Raw genomic sequence first — 21119 nt, 5'->3', positions numbered from 1 at the left:
CATGCTTATTTCTCATGGCCGCTGTTCCGACGTTGCTATTGGCTCGGCCTCTGATGTCTCCCCTCTCCATTCCTGTCTCCGGAAGGCATCACCCCCATCCCTTGTTGTGACTCGAGTGACTTTTTGTATCCTTCCTCCTCATCTTCACTCTTCCTCTCCATCTTTCCTTCCATTGTATCCTCGCTCTCCTTCCATCTCATCTCCACTTTCCATCTCATCGTCTGTCTTGCCCTCCTTCCTCTCACCTCTGTTAAACACTCTGTTCATGACGTTTCCCTCCCCACTCTGCACCATGTGGCTAAATCGTCTCGGTCTCGCTTCCCTCGGCCTGGCGACAATGCTTCGCACCCCCATTATCCTGGTGTTGCACGCATAATCTGTCACTAACAGCACGACGTTTATATCATGGTTGAAATATTGTGGATGTCCTCTGATCCACATTGAATTTAGACACATTTCTATGGATAAGAAAATGTTTGTTATATTGCACCAGCCTCTCAGACCATATGGACCAACGTTGCATGAGAGCATGTGCTTAAGTAGAAAAGCTCTGGACGGGTTTTTCATCTGGCTGTCGCCTGATGAAGCTAGTTGTAATTACCGGCGAAACGTTGTACTCATTTTGTAAATGTTATGGCTTTGCTCTCCAACACACCAGTGTGCTGTACTAGTAACGAATTGGCATGTTCTGTTTACGTGACAAATCTTACTAATTGGCTGTGTCGGGTGGTGGCGGGTTTAACGACATTTATATTTACACGATCTGTATTATGATTTTTCATGATTTCCGTTACCATCGTGTTCTCTGTTCCAACATCATAGCCCTTCCTCATCGTATGGCTAATATTGGTGTAGAGCAACAGCTGTAATTGTACATTGAGGTGACTGAGCCAGATGATTGTGTCAGGAGTGGCAGAGTGGGGTGTCACTCCGACGCCTCCTCCTTCGTATTGGTGAATCGGGCGTCGAGCCTGCGTTACATGTTTCCATGGTTCCGTTCCGGGGGACCACACATCAGAGAGGTTTTTAAAAAAAATATTCCATTTGTGAAAGATCAAATTTTCCATTTGTGGAAATTCGTAGCCCTAACTGGTGAGCAACACTCCGCGTCTCCCTTCCTTTTGTTCGTTTCTCCTTTTTCCCCCATGAAAAATAATGACACAGACCTGAACCGATGGTTTGTCCGTTGTTATTATTTAAAACACTTGCAAAAACTCATTCCTGTGCTCGCAGGGTCACACGTCAAATCATGCGTGCAACACTTGGGACTTAGGATGCAAAGTAACACGATTTGGCGCACGATGCATCATGAGCTTAACAAAGAGAAAAACGATGTCGTTGTTGTTTCCACCCAGAATCACCAACAACGTTTAACAGCTTCATACTAAATCCATTCACGTAGCCCGCGAAACAAAAATTCACGTACAGTGCTTTGCATTTCTCACGAAGTTCAACGCGCAACTCGTCACAACGCAGCACGTCACTCTCCAACTCCGTACACAACGTGTAACAGTACCGCGTGATTGGATGTTTGGGAAACGCACAAAAACCAAACGTATTCGCGACAACAAGTTGGGACACAACATCACGAGTGCGACGTTCGGACTCCCGACAGAGATTTGTATCTTGGTCTGCAGGAGGCCAGCATCTAAAGTCCGCTGATCCTTGTGTCAGATTGAAACCGAGCTGTTTACATAACTGTCCAAACCGTTACTCCACCGCCTTTCAATGGGTTCTAAATGCTGGATTTGGGGTGGTGGTGGTGGTGGCGGCGGTAGCTGTAGTGGATGGAGTGAATACGCATCAATAGCAGAGTGAACATTTATCAACAAATAAACACTACTATAAAAAAACGAATCATTAAAACCCACGTACTATTACTAATATCCTCAGTATAGGCTACGAACACCGCGACATGATGCTCACTGTCCAGAACTCTCCCAGAAAGCAGCGCGCCTCCTTATGGCTAAGAACAGTCCCTGGAAGATAACCACCGCAGAACCACTTTAAAAGGGCCTCTTTATCCACGTTCATATACCCCCTTTTCCACTGGCAGAATCCAAGCCGAGTCAGCGCGGGGGCCCTCATGGTACCAGTGGTTTTCCACCGGATATTTGCCGTGCCGAGCCCGGAAGCAAACCGTGATAAGGTGGCCGAACGAGACATCTGAATCCGGCTCGGGCGGGCCGTGCAGGGCCGGGGGGCCTGGGATGATGACGCGTCCACTGCGAGTGCGGCGTCAGTTGGTAAAGTCGGAGATGGAGACAGCCGTCACCAGGCCGCGTACACGCGACTTGGCTCATTGTTTGTGCGCGACGGTGTACGGTGGGAAAAAACGGTGATCGTGGCACTCGATGGCACACGCCAGCCAAAGGAGAGCCACGCTTGCACCGCAATCGACCTGCCTGGCGCACTCATGTAGCGTTCACGTAGCCACCACTCCCGGCTTCTCCTGCTTCTTTGCGCATCACGTACGCCATGTTTGTGATTTCTTGCGACCCCGCGACCTCCTGGGTCGCCGCTCTTCCCGCTCCTTCTTCGCCGCCTCCTCCTCCTGCCCGCGGGTTGACGGGGCTACGTCGGCATCCTAGCCCCGGTTGCTTGCCTCCGATGCCCCACCACACGCGCTCGTAGCGGAGGGCGAACAGTTGGACTCCTGGGTAAGGGTCTTGGCTGCGTTTGCCGGGCACCGGGAGAATTCCGGGATTTTCTGAGACCTCACCGTCTGGCTCGGATCTCGATTCCGTGGGTCTGCGATGGTGGTGGTTGTAGTCATCGTTTTCATCAGAAGTAGCTGCAGCAACAGCACCTATATCATGAATAGATCCAACGGCAGCTTCGTCATCATCATCAGCAACATCATCAGCATAAGCATAATAATCATAAGTAGAGTCAGCATCTCCATTTCCAGCAATTTCATCATTATCTTCATCATGATCACCATCCTCAGCAACGGCATCAGCATCATCATCAAGAACATCAGTGGAATCAGCATCTTCGTTATCAACAGCAGCGTTGCAATCTTCATCGGCGGCAGCAACGTTATCCTCATCAGCAGCATCTTCATAATCGTCATCTCCAGCAGAAGCAGTTGCAATGTGTCCATCAGCATCATCATCATCATCATCGTCGTCCTCATCATCATCGTCGTCGTCATCATCATCGTGTGCGGCAATCACTTCGTTTTCATCAACAGTTACCGCATCTGCTTCATCACCACCACCATCGTCGTCGGCATCTTCTTCGTCACCGTAACCGTGAAGGTCCGGGCTCAGCAGCTCCGCTTCCCTCTCCCCGTGCTGCCTCCCCGCCGCGTCTCCTCCCCTGAGCACGTAGGCGTTCTGCGCCTTGCGACGCGGCCACGCGTTGAGCGGGAGGCGCCCCTCCGCCCGCCTCTCCACCTCCTCCCGCTTGTCCATCTCTCCCTCCTCCGCCTGGTCCGCTTGCTCCGCTTGCTCCTCCCTCTGATCCCCCTCGGAGACGACCTCGACCAGGCAGACGAGTCGCTCCTCCACCTCGCACGCCGGCCGCACCGCGATCCGTCCGCCCCTCTCGGGCCTCGCCCACTCCTGTGCGGAAAAACGCGAGCAGTGGCCGCTGTGCCGATTTGCTCTCACACCACCCGTGCCTCCGAAAACAACAGAGCACGCGACTCAACTCGAAACCGCACGACCCGTGACACGCCGGTATCCGATCGCCACCTTCGCAAGCAAGCGGGAAATTAAAAGAGGCCCCCGGCATGCGACCGCGGAGAACGTGGAGCAAATCATGGGGTGACATTACGAGCACCTGGGAGCACAGCGCAAAAGCCGCCAGGGTCATCACAGCAAGAAGGCCCTCGGTTCAATTCTCGACCGGGGCACCGCTACCGTGAGGAGTTGTTACGTTCTGCCCCCCACGTTCTGCATGGGGTTTCCTCCGGGATCGCAAGCGTCCTCCCATAGCTAAAAATAAAAACCCCACACAATGTCACTGGTATTGACAGAACATCCCATTGCTGATAAATTCCACTGCAAATTACTAATTTGGGATTACACACAGCAACATCGCCCCCCTACTGGGTAAACTTGCCAGGACCCTACTGAAAAACAGTCTTGAGACTCCGTGAGGCTTTGTTGGGTAAACAAGCGGCTGGTATAATAATAATTGGTGCACGGTGGCCCACGATTTTGTCAGCGGTCCGTACGTCCAGAATGGTTGGGAACGACTGCACTAGAAGGTCGGTGTTCATATCAGGTTGACATCGTCGTGTTTTTCTGATTATAGTTTCAAGTTGATTTTGTTTAACCAGACGATAACTCTATAGAGACCAAGATGAGTCTCATTTGCAAGCGTGATTAACCGGGGTCACTCAAATTACAAAAGCAAACCAAATAAACTATATATGTATGTATGTTGAACTTCTTTCGCACCGTACGTAGCCAACCGTGCTAATCGGAGGTGCGGATAGCAATGAAGAAAATAAGAATTCAGCTCAAAAAGAGCTGCATCGCCACATGAAAAGCCTAAAATATTTGCGCAAACGTAAATCGACGTTGAACAATTACATTCCCTATCTCGTGAGTCGGCAGATTGTTATTCGCAACTGCAAACTTAAGTTTCATTGAACAGACACAGGGGCGACTACTGTACCCGTGCGTAAAGAGGCGAGGGGCCTGTTCCGTTCGTGGCGAATGGCGGCACGGTACAGGAGCTGGAGGCCGATCCGCAACGCGCGTCAACAAGCGGAGCGCTGGGCCTGACACTGACCTCCCACCCCCCCCCCCCCCCCCCCCGGGCTCCTTGTTCTGGCGAAGATTCTGCCACCAGATATCCGCAGGGACGCCGCGCACACAGGAGAAGGGACACGTGTCTCAGATGCGATTGCAAGGGGAATGCGTTGTGATTATAGGAATCTTTATTTATACTGGAGGAATTGCGATGAGCTCGAAAGCTCTTTTTCACAGATGTCCGCGTGAGAATCGTTATAATTATGGCCGTGGATTGTTCCCCGCTCTGGTACCTGGAAGTTGCCCTTGAAGACCGTGAAGAGTTCGTCAAAGGAGGACTCCAGGTTTGGAACGGCGGGCCACACTTTTTGCTTGATCCTGTTGGGAGGTTCATCATCATCATCCGCAACAACATCAACAACCAGCCCGTTCGGCGTGGCCTCACCCGCACTGCGCTTGGCGCTATAGACGCGACACTGCAGTAGTAGTCTAATTCTCGTTGCCATTCATCATTTCTTATTTTGAATATAAAATCCCATTTTCTCAAAATGCTCCTCCTTTTGTAATATTGTTCAACACAATATCAACGACAACAACGATACACACCACATCAACCACGACAACAAAGATAGTGACACCTAGCGCACGAGCAACACCACGGCAATAAACTACGTCACACTCGCTTATCCACCCACTCATCCAATCACTCACCCACTCATCCACTCACTCACCCACTCATACACTCACTCACTCACCCACCTACCCACTTGCTCACACACTCATCCACTCTCTCGCCTACTCACTCACTAGCTCATCCACTCACTCACCCACCCATCCACTCACCCACCCACTCATTCACTCACCCGCTCAGCCACTGACTCACTCATCCATCCACTCACTCACTCACTCATCCACTCCCCCACCCATTCACTCACTCGATCATACACTCACTCATACACTCATCCACTCTCTCACCCACCCATCCACTCACCCACTCTCTCACCCACCCATCCACTCACCCATTCATCCACTCACTCACCCACTCATCCACTCACTCAGCCGCTCATCCACTCACCCACTCATCCATTCACTCACTCATCCACTCACTCACCCGCTCATCTACTCACCCGTTCATCTACTCACTGACCTACTCATCCACTTACCCACTCACCCACTCGCTCACACACTCATCCACTTACCCACTCACCCACTCGCTCATCCACTCACTCTCACACTCATCCACTCGCTCACCCACTCATCCACTCACCCAGTCATCCACTCACTCACCCGCTCATCCACTCACTCACCCACTCATCCACTCACTCATCCGCTCCTCCACTCACTCACCCACTCACCCGCTCGCTCACCCACTCATCCACTCACTCACACACTCATCCACTCGCTCACACACTCATCCACTCACTCACCCATTCATCCACTCACTCACTTGCTCACCCACCCATCCACTTACTCACCCACTTGCTCACCCACCCATCCACTCACTCACTTGTTCACCCACCCATCCACTCACTCACCCACTCACTCACTTGCTCACCCACCCATCCACGCACTCACCCGCTCATCCACTCACTCATCCGCTCATCCACTCACTCATCCACTCACTCATCCACTCGCCTAGTCCAGGACCTCACCTCCTCATCCTGCCCTTGATAACGACCAGAACCGCGCTCATCAGCAGGGTGAACGGGATCACGTAGGCCAGCGTCCACCCTGTGGGGGGACAGGATCGACCGCAAGTCATCGCTGCTCCAACCCGACATGGACCTGGCCTGAGAACGGCCCCGGTACCGCCTAGGGATGGTTCTCCCCCCCCCCCCCCCCACGTGGGGGGGAACGGCGCCTGTGAATAATAATCTAAATAATGTCATGCATTGAGATTATTAAGATTATTTTGGTGCTATAAAAGTCCAAATGATGGGCCACTTTTTTGAGCCATCATTTGTGGCCAGGCCGCTTCTGAAAAATAAGCAAATAGTTTTGTATTTGTATGTCTGGGTGAATTGTTTACCTCTCTTGTACTTGGCACTACTACCACGTGTTTGTACTGTTTTTTTGTTGTTGTAACGTTCGTACCCACCCCGTACTGGAGATCTGTGAAAAAGAGCTTTGTAGCTCATTGGATTCCTCCGCTATAAATATATATTCTGATTCTGCTTTTCGAGGCGAGAGGGTTGGTGGATCGCGTTGGGTTTTTGTGAGACTCTCCAACCGGCTGACTTGGCTGCGAGGTGGCCAGGAGATAATGCGGTGCGGCGAGTAGGTTTATGAACTCGTCCGTATAGCGGATGCTCGGGTGTTACTCTCCTCAAATGAGCATGGGGTTTTACTCCGGGCTCTCCCCTCTTTTCCCAATGCGAAGGAAAACTCGCGGATGTGGATTTGGCCAAACATCCCAAGCAGCGTCTTGGAAAGCTAAGCAGGGATGGAAGACTGCCCTGGAATTCTCGTTGTGTTGTAGGATTAGCCTGGGAGGCGGCCATGAAATGCCAGCACAGAGGTGGGCTATTGATCACATAGTACACCACTGTCCTGTAGTCTGCGCTCCTTCAGCGGAGGAGGAGCAATAGCAAAGTGACGAGAACTCTCTCTCTCTGCTGAAGCCCTCTCGTCGTGGCCAGCAGACCTCGACATTGGCATCGGATCTCCTGAGCCACATTTCTACCATGCTGCTGCCATCATGTTGCACGAATTGGGCCGAGGTAACTCGCTTGTCCTGTATGTGTGGTGGGTTGGTTGAATTGGAGGCTGTGAGGGAGGTTTGAACTGGTTAGCAGCTATCCAACTGGTTATACATAAGCGCGTGGTTTTTCACTAGTTATCGGTGGGTGAGCCAGAAACCATGACACGCACCCCTGCAGTGTTTACGGCGCTACCGAAATTGTCACAATTTAATAAAAATGTTTATTATCAGATGGCTGGTTAGTTTTTAATCCGCACCTCCGATAAGCACGGTTGGCCACGTACGGTGCGAAATAAGTTCAACAGACGCAAAACTAAGTCGGTGCACTTACTCACCAGGCCGCTCAGAGGCGTTTGTGACCACAGCCACATTGTTTCCGCTGCTACCCCATCCACCACGCCAGCCCGCTCTGTCGACCCCCTCGGAGGGGTCAGGGGCCTGGAGACCACGTGACTCGGCCCCCTTCACCGCATCCTCGAGCAGGTGGGACCCCTCTCCCTCCCCGAGCCGCACATCCTGGGGGGGGGGGGGGCATGGGAGTTATGGGCGGTGTGGGATGGGGGAGGGCGTGGGGGGGGAGGGCGTTGGGGGGTGGAAGGGAGGAGGGGTCGTGGGAGGGGGGACGTGGGGATGTTACAGGTGCGGGACATTTGATTGGGATCGGAAGTGAGCGAGACGCCACCACCACCACACGGGACAGCACAGATCCCCTCCCTCCACCTCACCGTGCAAGGTTGGTCCGGGCCTCCGTCGCAGCCTGGCGCTCCTAAGCCGGACTCGGACCAACTCAGTCTCAGTTCCCCTCCACCCATCTCCGTCCGGACCCCGCCAGGTGGAGTTTGGGGATTCGCGCGGTCCCCCAGGAGGGAGCCGTTGGGATCTAAGAACGACGCGGTGAATGGCGGTGAAGACGCGCGATGCCGTGCCACTATTGGCCTGCGTACAGAAACGAAGCCATCAACCCACACCGAGTGGAGCCTAAAGCAGCCGAAGAATCAGAATATTTAGACTGGAGGAATCCGATGAGCTGTAAAGCTCTTTCTCGCAGATGTCCAGTAGGGCAACCCCTTATGAGTGCCTACCTTATTACAGAGCAATTCAGACCTTATTGGTCACCCCGTTCCCTTATAAATCTCAACGTTCATCCTACAAAGTCCCATCACAAGGGAGAAACGCAAACAAATAGACAACAATTTTTTTTGCCCGTGTAGAGGTGTTAACTACGCACTGTTTGGTAACCTGCATTGCCACCAGGTATCAAAGGGGCAGTGCAGCATTACCTCTGTGTACATAACGGTTGGGGTCAGATGAGGTGAAGTGGATCGTAGCCACAGTTTGGTAAGAACCAATCAGACAGTTCCACGTGGGAATGTGGGATTAGTTACACCTGGCCACAAACGGGTATAAGAAGGGTGACCGCGCAGAACACAGGGAGTTCTTTCCCTACACGAAGACCGAAGCCCGGGCTGAAGACAGCTAGGACCCTGGACCCAGCCTTCCAGCCCTTCTGAGGGCTAAGGCTCGGCGTACCCAGTGGTCAGGACCCACCGGGCCAGCAGTGGGTCAGATAGCCTCCCCTAGGTCCCAGCCGGAGGACTCTGGGATAGCGGTAGACGTGTAAGTCCCGCCAAGACAGGAGGCTGTACCTCCTTAGGTATCAAGGAGACCTGTGTGTAGGTTACGCTGAGTCCGGACGCTGTACCTCCTTAGGGTATCGGGTGAGGGGACCGTATACCCCTCCGTGTGTTAAGGACTGTGTACGAGAAGAATTACAATAAACAGAGTGTGCCTCATAAGAAGTTTATTCGTCTTTATAAACACTACACCCGCATTGAAACGGCCGTAGTGTCGTATAGACCTGAAAACTCAATTACCTGGTACAAGAATACGGGGTAAACCGTACGGATTGACACTTATGAGTAGGGGCACGGGCCGTCAGAATGTCACAACAGTAACAGCAACAAGCAAATCGCACACACAAGAGAAGCACGATAGGAGTGCCGACGTTTTGTGTCGTCCCCGGGTCACTGGGGTCAATCCGGCGAGAGCGCGGCGGCACACCCACCGACGTCGGCCATGCAGAAGGGCTCGGTGATGAGGACACGGTGGCGAGGGGGGTCCCGCTGACGCACGGACAGACGCACGCGCGTCAGCGGCGACGGCGGGAACAGGGAGCAGCGGGACCCGGGCTCCTCCTGGGACCCCCAGCGCGCCGACTCCGAGCCGCACTTCCACTCCGAGCCCAGTTCCCTGCGGCCTCCGCACGCGGCGGAGGTAAGAGGTGAATGGGGGAGGGGGGGGGGGCGGCACAGGCGCAGGCTGGCCCCCCGTGGGACGCGTCGTCTTGCTCGCACGGGGGAATTTCACGTGAGCGTTTCCTCCGATCACAGGTCGCAGATGGTCGGCCGACTTCTCTCGATAAAAAATAACCGAATGCAGCCACGGATTATTTCCTATTTTTCTTCTTTCCCTCTCTCTCGCGTGTCTGGTTTTTATTGTCACGAGCACTCTTTCCACTCCCCGCTCCCCTGCCGCCTGTGTGCTCGATCACCGTCTCTCTCTGTCCTCCCCACCCCACACATTCAGCCTGCACTCCCCCGCTGGAACTGTTCTCCATGGCTATCCCTGCCTCGTCTCTTTCCCTATCCCCCCACCCCCCGCCCTCAAGCCTCGGTCGTCATACCTGCTTGCTCGGGCCATCCGCTCGAAGGGAGCTCTACGGAACATGGAAACAACCCACGCTTTGTGAGTAGTTGTGGTAGGAGCAGTAGGAGCAGTTGTGGTGGTGGTGGTGAGAACTCACTCGTCCTGGTAGTAGAGCGAGTAGTTGCTGCCTGGGCTGACACTCGCCCAGTGGCACAGCAAGGTTCGGAGGTCACGTGTCGCGCACTGCAGATGGAATCCACCTGCACCGCACGCACCGGTATACCGCACGCACCGCTACACCACACGCACCGCTACACCGCATCACTACACCACACCACTTCACCACATCGCTACACCGCACCGCTACACCGCTCGCACCGGTACACCGCACGCACCGCTACACCATACTGCTACACTGCCCCGCTACGCCTCGCGCACCGCTACACCGGTACGCACCACACCGGTACGCCTCGCACACCGCTACACCGGCTGTACCCACTCCGACACCGGCCGCACGGCCCGTACCGGGCGATGCGCGTGGCGTGGCCATCACGGGATGGGACCACTCGCTCCAGGACCCTCGCAGGGTCTCTCCGTCGGGCCCCGTGCGGACCCTCAGCCAGTAGGGGATGCCGGGGCGTAGCCCCCGTAGCCGGTGCTCCGTGGCACCGGTCTGCACCGTCTGCGATCCGGAGGAGTTGGGGGGGTGGGGGAGTGTGGCAGGGGGTTACTTTTTGGTCAGGTTTGGGTCATGCTTGAGGTCAAGTTTGAGTTATATACGGGGTCAAGTTGGGATCATGTTTGGGTCGTGCTGTGGGTGAGGATTGGGTCGTGTTTGGGTTATGTTCGGGTGGGGTTTATGGGGAGGCGTGAGTCCGACATTCCAGTAGTCCACGTCCGTCCAATGTCCTGTCCCTCGGCCCCAGCTCCCCCACGTGGGGAAGACACCATTTTTATTCTTGGTTCTTTCGGTAAAGTCACGTCAATTTACCGAAAGAACCAATAATATGAATCCCTGTAGTCACGAAAGCTTTAATTCGAAAAAAGACACCATTTTGTTTCGATTCAACGTCGACAGTGTCACTTGAGCCACCTCCAACGCCTCCATGCCTCTGTGTGAATATATGTTGAACTTCTTTCGCATCGTACGTAGGCAACAGCATTTACCTTGGCCTCCTCATTGCACGGGCGACGCTGTAGCCTTGTCGTGGTGGTGGTGGTAGTGGTGGTGCTGGTGGTGGTGATGCTGGTAGTGGTGGTACTGGCGGTTGTGGTGGTGATGGAAGTGTTGCAGTTAGCGCTCTGCGCTACAAATTTGGCGACCCAAACTCGATTCCCGCTCACAGCCAACAACATCGGTAATGAATAATATGAACCGCACCTGAGCTTCCCCTAGGTAAATTTAGCCTTAAACGAGTACCTAGTGCAGTGTGTGCACATTAGTAGTGGAGAGACCAAGGCGGCCGGGCGTGGTGCTAGCCACCCACCCTCCTCGAATTCCGTGCTGCCCTTAATAGATACTCACTCAAAGCACTTGCCCCAACATGATGTTAAGGCTATTCGAGAGATCTTTGTCTCTCGGTAGTGGTGGTGGTGGCGAATGGTGGTTGTTGTTGGTCGCGGTAGCAGTGCTGATGGTAGGTTGTAGTGGCGGTAGTAGCGGCTGTGGTGGTAGCTGTGATGTTGGCAGTAGCGGTGGTTGTGGCTGTGGTGGTGGTGGCTGTGGTGGTGGTATTCGCTGTGGCGGTGGTGGCTCTGGCTGTGGTGGTGGTGGTATTGGATGTGGTGGTGGTATTGGCTGTGGTGGTGGTGGTATTGGCTGTGGTGGCTGTGGTGGTGGTGGCTGTGGTATTGTCTGTGGTGGTGGTATTGTCTGTGGTGGTGGTATTGGCTGTGGCTGTGGCGGTGGTGGAGGTGGCACCGTGTTGGTGCGGTTGCGCTCCCGCGAGTAGGAGAGCTGGTAGGTGAGCGTGGACGTCACGATGATGTCCGCCTCTGGCGGGGTCCACCCGGCCCTCAGCTCCCCCGGCCACTCCGTGCCTCTGGCCCATAGAGCCCGGGGGGGCTCTGTGTGGACTGGACTCACACGCGGTGGGGGTGGGGGGGGGGTGCGACTTGTACTAAGTAACCGCACGAAGAAGAGTCTGTGGCAAAATGCATCAAAGTGAAAAAACTATCAACTATTTTTTATCTTCGGTTCTTTCGGTAAAGTCACGTGGAATGAGAATAAAATAATAAAATAACACAATAAAATTCTCACGACGTTTCGGCCACAACGCAAGCGGCCGTCTTCAGGTGAAAGGTACAGAACTGTCGGGACGACAGAGAACTGTCGGGACAACAGAGCTGTACCTTTCACCTGAAGACGGCCGCTTGCGTTGTGGCCGAAACGTCGTGAGAATTTTATTCTGTTATTTTATTATTTTATTCTCATTCTACGTGACTTTACCGAAAGAACCGAAGAAGATGAATCCTTGCAGTCACGAAAGCTTTAAATCGAAACTATTTTTTATTTTACCAGAAAAGGTCCCTCTGAGTTATGTAGCTCTTTTTTCAGAAGCAACCTGGCTGTCACAAATGACAGCTCAACGAAGTGGCTTATTACGTGGACAATTATAGCAACCAAATACTCGAAACGCGTGATGTTGATTCTAAATGTGGAGGGAAAAACCGGAGGACCCGGAGAAAAATCCACAGTGAGAGAGACACGCAGACTCCAAATATACAGCAGATGTCAGGATTGGGATCGAACCCACGACCTCCTGTAGACCAGGCGAGGTAGTTAATATATCCTAGCCACCGTGATGATGATGAGAGAGAGACACGCAAACTCCAAATATACAGCAGCAGGCGTCAGGGTCGGGATCGAACCCACGACCTCCTGTACACCAGGCGAGGCAGTTAACATCTCCTAGCCACCGTGACGATGATGATGAGAGAGAGACACGCAAACCCCAAATATACAGCAGCAGGCATCAGGATTGGTATCAGACCCACGACCTCCTGTGTACCAGGCGAGGTAGTTAACATCTCATCACCAAGGCGTCCTTGGCTCACACCGTGAGATTGTTCACGTAGTCCACGACTGCCTCCTGAGTTGTATAGACGAGGTGTGTATGTCTGTCTGTTGCACCGTACGTAGCCAACCGTGTACGATGGGAATTTCGCGGCAGCATTAAGAGAATATCTCCTTTGATGATGAAGCTGCTGCTGTTATTGATGACCAAGATGATGTCACTGATGTTGCTGATGACCATGTTAATTACGATATTCATGTATTTGTGTGTCGGCCTACGACCACATTACCAGAAATCAAATGTAATCAAATCTCGGCAGTAAAGAATGGCATTTGTAGCAAGTGGAAATTACAGCGGTATAGCCGTGGAAAGAGGATTTTCGAACGTGGTCAAATATATGCTATCGTGTTTGAGGCTGTATCTGCATTACAATTAATATAGCAGATTTAAATTAGTATTGTTTAGAGATACAGCGTGGTATTTGTCAATCTTACCTATATTTAACTACATTTTTCTTTTTTTCAAACAGATAATTTGGATATTGCGATTATGATTTGCTAGCTATATTTTTTTCTTTCGCTTATCTGTTATTGTTGCTAATTAATTTACCTAACTGCGACTTGTTGCAGTTTATCGGAAAAGCGGCGGCGGTGATTTTATTGTTGATGAGACCCGATTTAAGAGCTTCGTGGCTCACAGGGTACTTCAAAATAAACTAAACCTGAACTGACACATAAACACAGAACCGCGCTCCTTCGACGGAGGAGGAATGAACAATCGCTCCACGTGAACTCTCTCACGAAGCCCTCTCGTCGTGGCCAGCAGACCTCAACGTTGGCATCTGGCTCCACAATCATGCTGCTGCTACTTGTAATCATATGCAAGTGTAGAACACACGAAGATAAACACCCCGATAGCTTGGACAGACTGTTGGAGCAAGTGCTGTTCGCGAGTAGCACTTATGAGGTCCGACACGGCACACGAGGGGGTGGGTGGCCAACACCACGCCCGGCCGCCTTTGTCTCCCACGTGCTGATGTTTACACACCGCAACAGGTGAGTACTTATTTAAGGCTGAGTCAACCGAGGGGAAGCCGGTTCACATAATCGTCATTGTTGTTGGTGGTGGCCGTGAGCGGGAACCAAACTCGGGTCACAAGCCCGAGCTCGTGGCGCACTGCGCTAACCGCTGCACCTCCGCTCCCCGCGCACACTCGCGGCGACTCGGGCTGTGTGGACAATCCCTGCGGGTCAGCCTGGGGAGGTAGTGGCAGCGGGGGCCCGGTTCGAGCGAGGTCGGTTTGTGGAGGTGAGTTATAGAGATGGGGAGGGGGGGGCGGTGGTACGGACCCGCCTCCTCCACACGCACGGTGCTCCTGGTCCGACACGAGGAGCCCGTCTGGCCGTGCCAGGCCTTCATCTCGATGACGAGGTCCTGGAACATGGAGACCTGGCGAGCCGGGATGGCACAGGCGTAGCTGGCGCTCGCGTTGTCGACACGGCGCTGCACCGTCACGTGGCAGTTATTGAGGCGCTCTCCAGCACTGGGGTGGCGGGGGGTGGGGAAAGGAAGAGAGGGGGGGGGGTCATTGTTGTTTCAAAAGCAAAGGGGACCTCAAAAAGTCTCCTCGTGTTGCGAGGCGGGCCTTCGAAAGGCAAGTCACTGCGTGACCACGCGGGAAGCGCGGAACTGATGCGGAATGTTTAATGCGGTTCGTGCCTCGAATCGTCCCGCGAGACGACAATGTACAAGTCTCTGTCTGGTCCACCTCATGACTGCACGCAGCAATAAGGCACGGAATTAAATTGGGTTCTGAGTTTTATCCGGCTGAAAAATTACGGCTCTGAGAAAAAGACCATCGCGAGTTTTTACCGTCGTCCGAGGAACGTTACTCTCATATGGCAGAGCGGGTGCGAAAGTGCTGCCCTTGACTGCGCGTGGTGCAGAGGTTATTCGAAGGGTTCTCGGAGGTAGTTTTGTGATATCCACTTCCGCAGGCCATTCACTAACACGAAGAAGGGCTCTGCACCGCTCCGCGAGATTTCCGAACGGATTCCTCGTGTCGTGATGTGGGCGCTGACAACGCGATCGGGATGATCTTTTTTAAGGGAATTTACAATATGAGAAAAATGCGCGGTTCAAAGTGCGGCTTGGGCTGCGAGTTCTTGAGCTCTGCCTTAAAGTAAATTAAAGACAACGGGCGACGATTCGGGCAATCGCCCATCGACGTCGCGCGTGAATCATCCCACGCGTCGAAAAAAGAAACGGGACAATCTCCAGCGGCGGGCCGCTCGCAGTCGGAGGCGGCGGCGTCTGACGGCGTCTGACGGCGAGCGGCGTGGATGGAATCGGCGACTCACAAGTGGTACGTGAAGCTGGTGGTGACGAGGTCGGGCCGCAGCAGATCCCAGGTGCACTCGAAGTCGAAGCCACGGCGCGTGAGGCAACCCGGTGCGCGCAGGAGCATGGCACACACCCCGCCGCCTGCGGAGAGTCTCCCGGTGTCAATTGGATCTTGTCTAAAACACCAGGCAAGAATTGTTGAGGCTATGTTGAAGCTAAACGAAAAAAAAAACTACGAACTATTTTGTATTTTACGGGGTAAGGCCCGCTGAGCTATATGGCTCTTTTTCAGAAGCGATCCGGCTATCGCAAATGATAGCTCGATGCAGTTGCTCATCATGTGGAAAAGTATAGCAGCCAAATGCTCTAAAAGCGCGTTTCTAAATGTGGAGGAATACACCAGGGGACCCGGAGAAAAATCCACGCGATCACGAGGGGAGAGACATGCAAGCTCCAAATATACAGGCGTCATGGTCACGATGGAACCCAGGACCTCCTGTATACCAGGCGAGGTAGTTAACATTTCGCCACCGTGGCGCCCGTGTATTTACGTATGTTGAATTTCTTTCGCACCGTACGTTGCCAGCCGTGGTAATCCGAGGTGCGGGGGAAGGACAGAAAACTAAACACAAAAAGCAATTCTAAAGAAACGAGTCATCAGGAGAGATTTAAAAGTGCATAGCTCCAGTGGCTTCCTAGTATCGGAAGGAACAGCATTCCAGACGGCCGCAGAAACGCATCCGAAAGTGCAGCGATGCAGCGATCGTCTTTGTTCGATGGCTATGGCGTGATCTTTGTCTTTATTGTTGGTTGTAAAGGGTGGGGTAACTCCCACTTAAGTTCAAGATGTTCAGCTAGCGTGGGGGGTGGGGGTGGCAGGTGCCTACCCCCCCCCCCCCAATGATCCGATCGAAATCCCTAATTTCGATCGGATTATTGGGGTTTATTAGTAAAGAATCGGCATTTTGCGACCCCCACTGCCACTGTGTAGCATATTATTATGTGCCAAGGACTCTATGAGATGATAGGACAATAGTCTGAGTCCATAATTGGCAACAAGTAACGGCAAAGTAGTTGTAAGTGACTCACAGAATAGTGCGCAGTTGCGTATACAGAGTCCACGACTTCCCTGAAGGCATCGACACCTTCAGCGAGCGCGATGCCGATCACACAACGCGGTTCGAATTCGACCCTCGATCGATGGCTGTGCCATCGCCGCACACGCGTCGAATAAAAAGCAAGGGACAAGTCCTTACTTACTAACTACTCCTCTTACTTACTAACAACTCCTCTATCATATTCTTAGTTTTTTCGGTAAAGTCACGTTGAAGAGAAACAACAAAATAATAAAATATCTCTTCAACGTGACTTTACCGAAAAAACTAAGAATATGAATTACTGCAGTCACGAAAGCTTGAAATCAAAACTCCTCTATCATTTTCATTGCTGGAGGGGTTGCCCCCCCCCCCCCCTACATGAAAATCCTGGCTCCGCCATTGGTAAGAGTAGGCCAATTACCCTCTAGGATGGAGGAACCATACTGATAACAATGGCGTGGGGGAGCAATTGCAGGGGCTGCGCTTTCGTCGCTTCACCACACGAATCGTGTCTGCGATACAGCGGTGGCATGCGGTGCGCGAGAGAAATTCACAAAAGCTCAACACGTTCGTCAATAATCCCCCCCCCACCGTACATATATCGTAATAGGCGACGTTGCGGGCAACAGCCCTTCTTCATAGCTGAGAACATACTTGTGGGTTTTATTGTTGTTCAAAGGGCTATATGATTTCTCGGTCAGAAACGTCGGACACCACGCGGTAAAACCCGAACACGCAGCAAGAAGCACGTGCTCGGATCGATATGTTGCTTTATTTGTTGTAGTTTTTATTTATTTTGCTTTTGTCATCTCTGGCGACCCAGGTTCATTGTTGCAAATAAAACGTTTATCCTGGTCTCCCTGAGTTTCACACATTTGTTAAGCAAAATAAATGTGACCAATTCACCCAGTCGTTCACTCACGCACCCTCTCATTCACTCACCCACTCATTCACTCACTCATCCACTCATTCATTCACTCACGCACGCTCTCATTCACTCACCCACTCATTCACTCAACCTCTCACCCATCCACTCACCCATTAATTCACTCACTAACCAACTCATTCACTCACTCACCCACTCATTCACTCACCCTCTAACTCACCTACCCTTTCACTCACTCACCCACTCATTAACTCACTCATCCACTCATTCACTCACCCTCTCAATCACCCACTTATTCACTCACTCACCCACTCATTCACTCACTCACCCACTCATTCACTCACCCACCCACTCGCTTCATCATTAACCCGCTCTTGCAAATGAGACTCCTCTCCTCATCTCTTGAGTTTTCTCAACCCGGGTTAAACGCAAAATCAACTTTTACTGGAATCTTTATTTAGAATCCAGGAGGAATCCGATGAGCTATGAAGCTCTTTCTTCAAAGATGTTCCAGTATGGACGGGTCAGCAAGTTACACCAGCAAAATAAAAACAAAAAGATAGGGAGTTGTAACATAGAGAAAAGCGTAAACAAGTCACCGAGTAGAAGTAAATAATAAAAGTCACATTTATCAAGCTTGGGCGAGGCAGCAATAACACCGACAAAACAGTTCTAGACCACACCAAGATAACACACACACAGAGGCAGTCCCTCAATTAAAAACACGACCCATTAACATTGAATTATCGATACTGCACGGGCTAAGGGGGGTCAACTTGGGAGGATCGGAGGGAGGCTTCAACGCGCGGCGGTGGCCCTCACCGTCATCCTCGGTCGAGGCCGCCGCGGCCACGAATCCGGCAGCCAGCAGTGGTCCCAGGACCCACAGCGCGGCCACCACACACGATGTGCCGCCCGCCATGCACGCGGCGTGGGTGGGATGGCCCGGCGTGTAGGGAGGAGGATGGTGGTGGTGGTGGTCACGCGGGTCGTGGCAGTCGTAGTCGATGGTCCGCCACACGGAGGTCACGTGGAAATCAATCGAATCTTCCAGAGGTCCGACGAACATTCAAACCTGTGCTCTTGTGCAAGTCTTGGGGATGATGGAGGGGGGGGGGGTTGCTCTATTTGACGATTTTTTTAAATAATGTTAACGCTTGTTGAGCACAGGGCCTAACGTTGTGAAGCACCGAGCGGCCTGCAACAAACAGCACTTACCCCCGTATTAAAGTTGTAATTGACAATGGTTGCGAATGCGTTTCTTGAAGTTGAGCAGCAAGGTTGTTTCTAATATTATTATTGTTGTCGCTGGAAGGACCTGGGTGGGGGGAGAGAGATGACGGACGATGGGAGGAGATAATTCAAAAGCCGAGCAGTAGCGAGGGAAGAAGTGGATAGAGAAGTGTTGCGAGCTGCAGTGTGGTGAGTTGAGTGGACGAGTGAGTGGGTGAGTGCTGTGACCTGCAGTGTGGTGGTGGTGATTGAGCACAGTGTGGTGAGTTGAGTGAGTGGGTGAGTGCTGTGACCTGCAGTGTGGTGGTGGTGGTGATTGAGCGCAGTGTGGTGGATGAGACGAGACAGTCCGTGTCTGGTATAGACCCAAGCCCTAAACACGGGTGGAGGAATCAACGAGCGAAGCTCCGAGGGAACGGTCACCCTGATTGATGGTAACGATACAAGAGTGACGAGGTGGCGCCCGTGACCCAGCGAGCGACCGGAGTGACCCAGCGAGCGACCGGAGTGACCCAGCGAGCGCTGGACCATACGCGGGCTAAAGATGATTATGATGATGATGTTCGTGATGATGATGGTGGTGGTGGCGGGTACATTGAAGGTTGTGTGGCGGGGGGGTAGATGAAGGAATACGCTCGTGGTTTGCGGTTCCTCTGTGTTTATCTCGCTCGCAAAACCTCAGGGCACACTTGAAAAAAAAAAGCACACGCGCGCGCGTCTCTTTTTCCCGGCGTCATTGTTCAGCGACTTCGCGGCCTATCCGGACCACGTTGCCGTGTCGCGTGTATGCGTTCGCCGCTCGTTGCAGACGTTCGCGGTTCGAACCCAGCGGCCGCTCTGATTAATATCGCGATGTGCAATGACCGTAATTATACGTAAAAAAAAAATCGCCCTCGTGTCATTTGTATGGGCCAATGTGTGCCAGCGTCAGGATCCAATGATTAACAAATTCGAATGTTACCTGCAAATTACTCTATTGAGATGTATACACAGCGGCAATCATCGCCTCCTACTGGCAGACTAATGCCCCAGGTCACTTTGGGCAAATGAGACTCTATCCCAACCTCTTCAAGTTCTCACCTGGTTCAACAAAATCAACTTGAAATCCACCCACTCGATCGTTCACTCACCCACTTGTTCATTCACTCACTCTCTCACTCTTGCAAATGAGACAATCGCGGCCTGTACGTACATATGTTGAACTTCTTTCACGCCGTACCTAACCAACCGTGGTAATCTGGGAGGTGCGGTCCCCTTGAAGTACTCGCCTGCAATACTGCACCGTGAGAAATCGAATCGCAGAAACCATAGAATGAGTTAAGTTGTCCGTGCTGTGGAAGGAATCTCTGGTACCTGGGGGCTTTTGTCCGTGGATAGAGGCCTCCCCGCCGTGCCCTCCCAGTCGTGCTGCGGGTTCATTGTTCAGCACGGGACGGGTTGGCAAGGGGGAGCCGAGGCCCCCAGGACCAGTTCAGGAGTCACTCATCCAATTGTTAGCCGTGGCCTGGAATCGAACTCAGGTGCGCCGTCGGATTCATTGCCAAATGCCACCGCTCCACCTCCACGCGCCCCCTTATTACTCTTGCAGCGCTACTCGCCAACGTGGGGCGCCACGGTGGCGAGATGCTAACTCCCTTTCCTGGTATACAGGAGGTCGTCGGTTCAATATTTGGAGTTTGCATGTCTCTGACCGTGGTCGCGTGGAACAAGCGTCTAGAGCAAGGGTGGGGAACCTTTTTTTCTGCCAAGGGCCATTTGGATATTTATAACGTCATTCGCGGGCCATACAATATTATCAACTTAAAAATTTGCCTGTTATATTTGGTCAAACATTTAAATAACTCACCCCTAATGCGATGGCTGGAACTGTTTCTCTTTGGCGAAGCGTGTGATGATGTTAGCTGGTATTGATGATGTTGCTACTCGCAACTGCTTTTCCAGGTTTGCGCCTAGATTTATTGAATTTCGAGTCCCGCCTGCGGTTGCCTTGGCAGGGCCAGAGACCAAATGATTTCGAGGGCCTTATAGGGCAGGACGTTCCCCACCCCTGGTTTAGAGTATTTAGTTGCTATCAATTTTCCACGTGATAATCCACTTCGTTGAGATATTATTTGCGGCCAGGTCGCTTCTGAAAAAAGCTATATAGCTCAGTGGGCCTTACCTGGTAACATTTTTTTTTTAAATTGTTTTAGTTATTTACGTTGGTGTATCACGTGGCCCCGACGTGACAGTACAGAAAGTAGGTGTGTGTGTGAAGCCGTCAGTGCAACGGAGCTTTCAGCAGAATGATGATGATAACGATCGTGATTGTGAAGCTTACGCAGATTACTGTGACGATGTTGTTGATGATATTTTACGGTGAAAATAGTTGTGGTAAATGACGACGCTTGGATAAATTATAGCAATGATAATGATGATTGTGATCACAATGACGTGGTCACAGTTATGATGATGACAATGACGATAATGATGATCATGAAAGCGATT

The 21119-nt window shown here is 52.3% G+C and overlaps 1 protein-coding gene across 1 annotated transcript; it reads right to left on the bottom strand.

Annotated features, from left to right (window-relative positions):
• Window positions 1-4: 4 nt before the first annotated feature.
• On the bottom strand, window positions 5-19375 carry LOC142930887 (uncharacterized). Its single transcript, XM_076073947.1, has 12 exons — window positions 18222-19375; window positions 15434-15557; window positions 14423-14616; window positions 11978-12132; window positions 10582-10738; window positions 10214-10316; window positions 9476-9660; window positions 8136-8290; window positions 7746-7926; window positions 6362-6440; window positions 5003-5087; window positions 5-3569 (listed from the first exon to the last, which is right to left on the bottom strand). Exons 1-12 carry the CDS (start codon window positions 18466-18468, stop codon window positions 2415-2417), a joined length of 2820 nt encoding a protein of 939 aa, XP_075930062.1. The 5' UTR covers window positions 18469-19375; the 3' UTR covers window positions 5-2414.
• Between the last annotated feature and the right edge of the window lie 1744 nt (window positions 19376-21119).

This window comes from Petromyzon marinus, chromosome 44 (assembly GCF_048934315.1).
Source record: "Petromyzon marinus isolate PM22_M1 ecotype Great Lakes invasive population chromosome 44, UKy_Petmar_22M1.pri1.0, whole genome shotgun sequence".
NCBI lineage: Eukaryota > Metazoa > Chordata > Hyperoartia > Petromyzontiformes > Petromyzontidae > Petromyzon > Petromyzon marinus.
The sequence above is the reverse complement of the archived record's forward strand: the minus strand, read 5'-3'. Positions and strand labels throughout refer to the sequence as shown.

Coding starts and splice junctions, on each gene's coding strand:
- LOC142930887 (XM_076073947.1), bottom strand. CDS start 18,468: ATGTTCGTCGGACCTCTGGAAGATTCGATTGATTTCCACGTGACCTCC. Junction 12,133..14,422: donor CGTGCGTGTGGAGGAGGCGG/GTCCGTACCACC, acceptor GTGTGAGTCCAG/TCCACACAGAGCCCCCCCGG. Junction 7,927..8,135: donor GCCCGGACCAACCTTGCACG/GTGAGGTGGAGG, acceptor CCCCCCCCCCAG/GATGTGCGGCTCGGGGAGGG.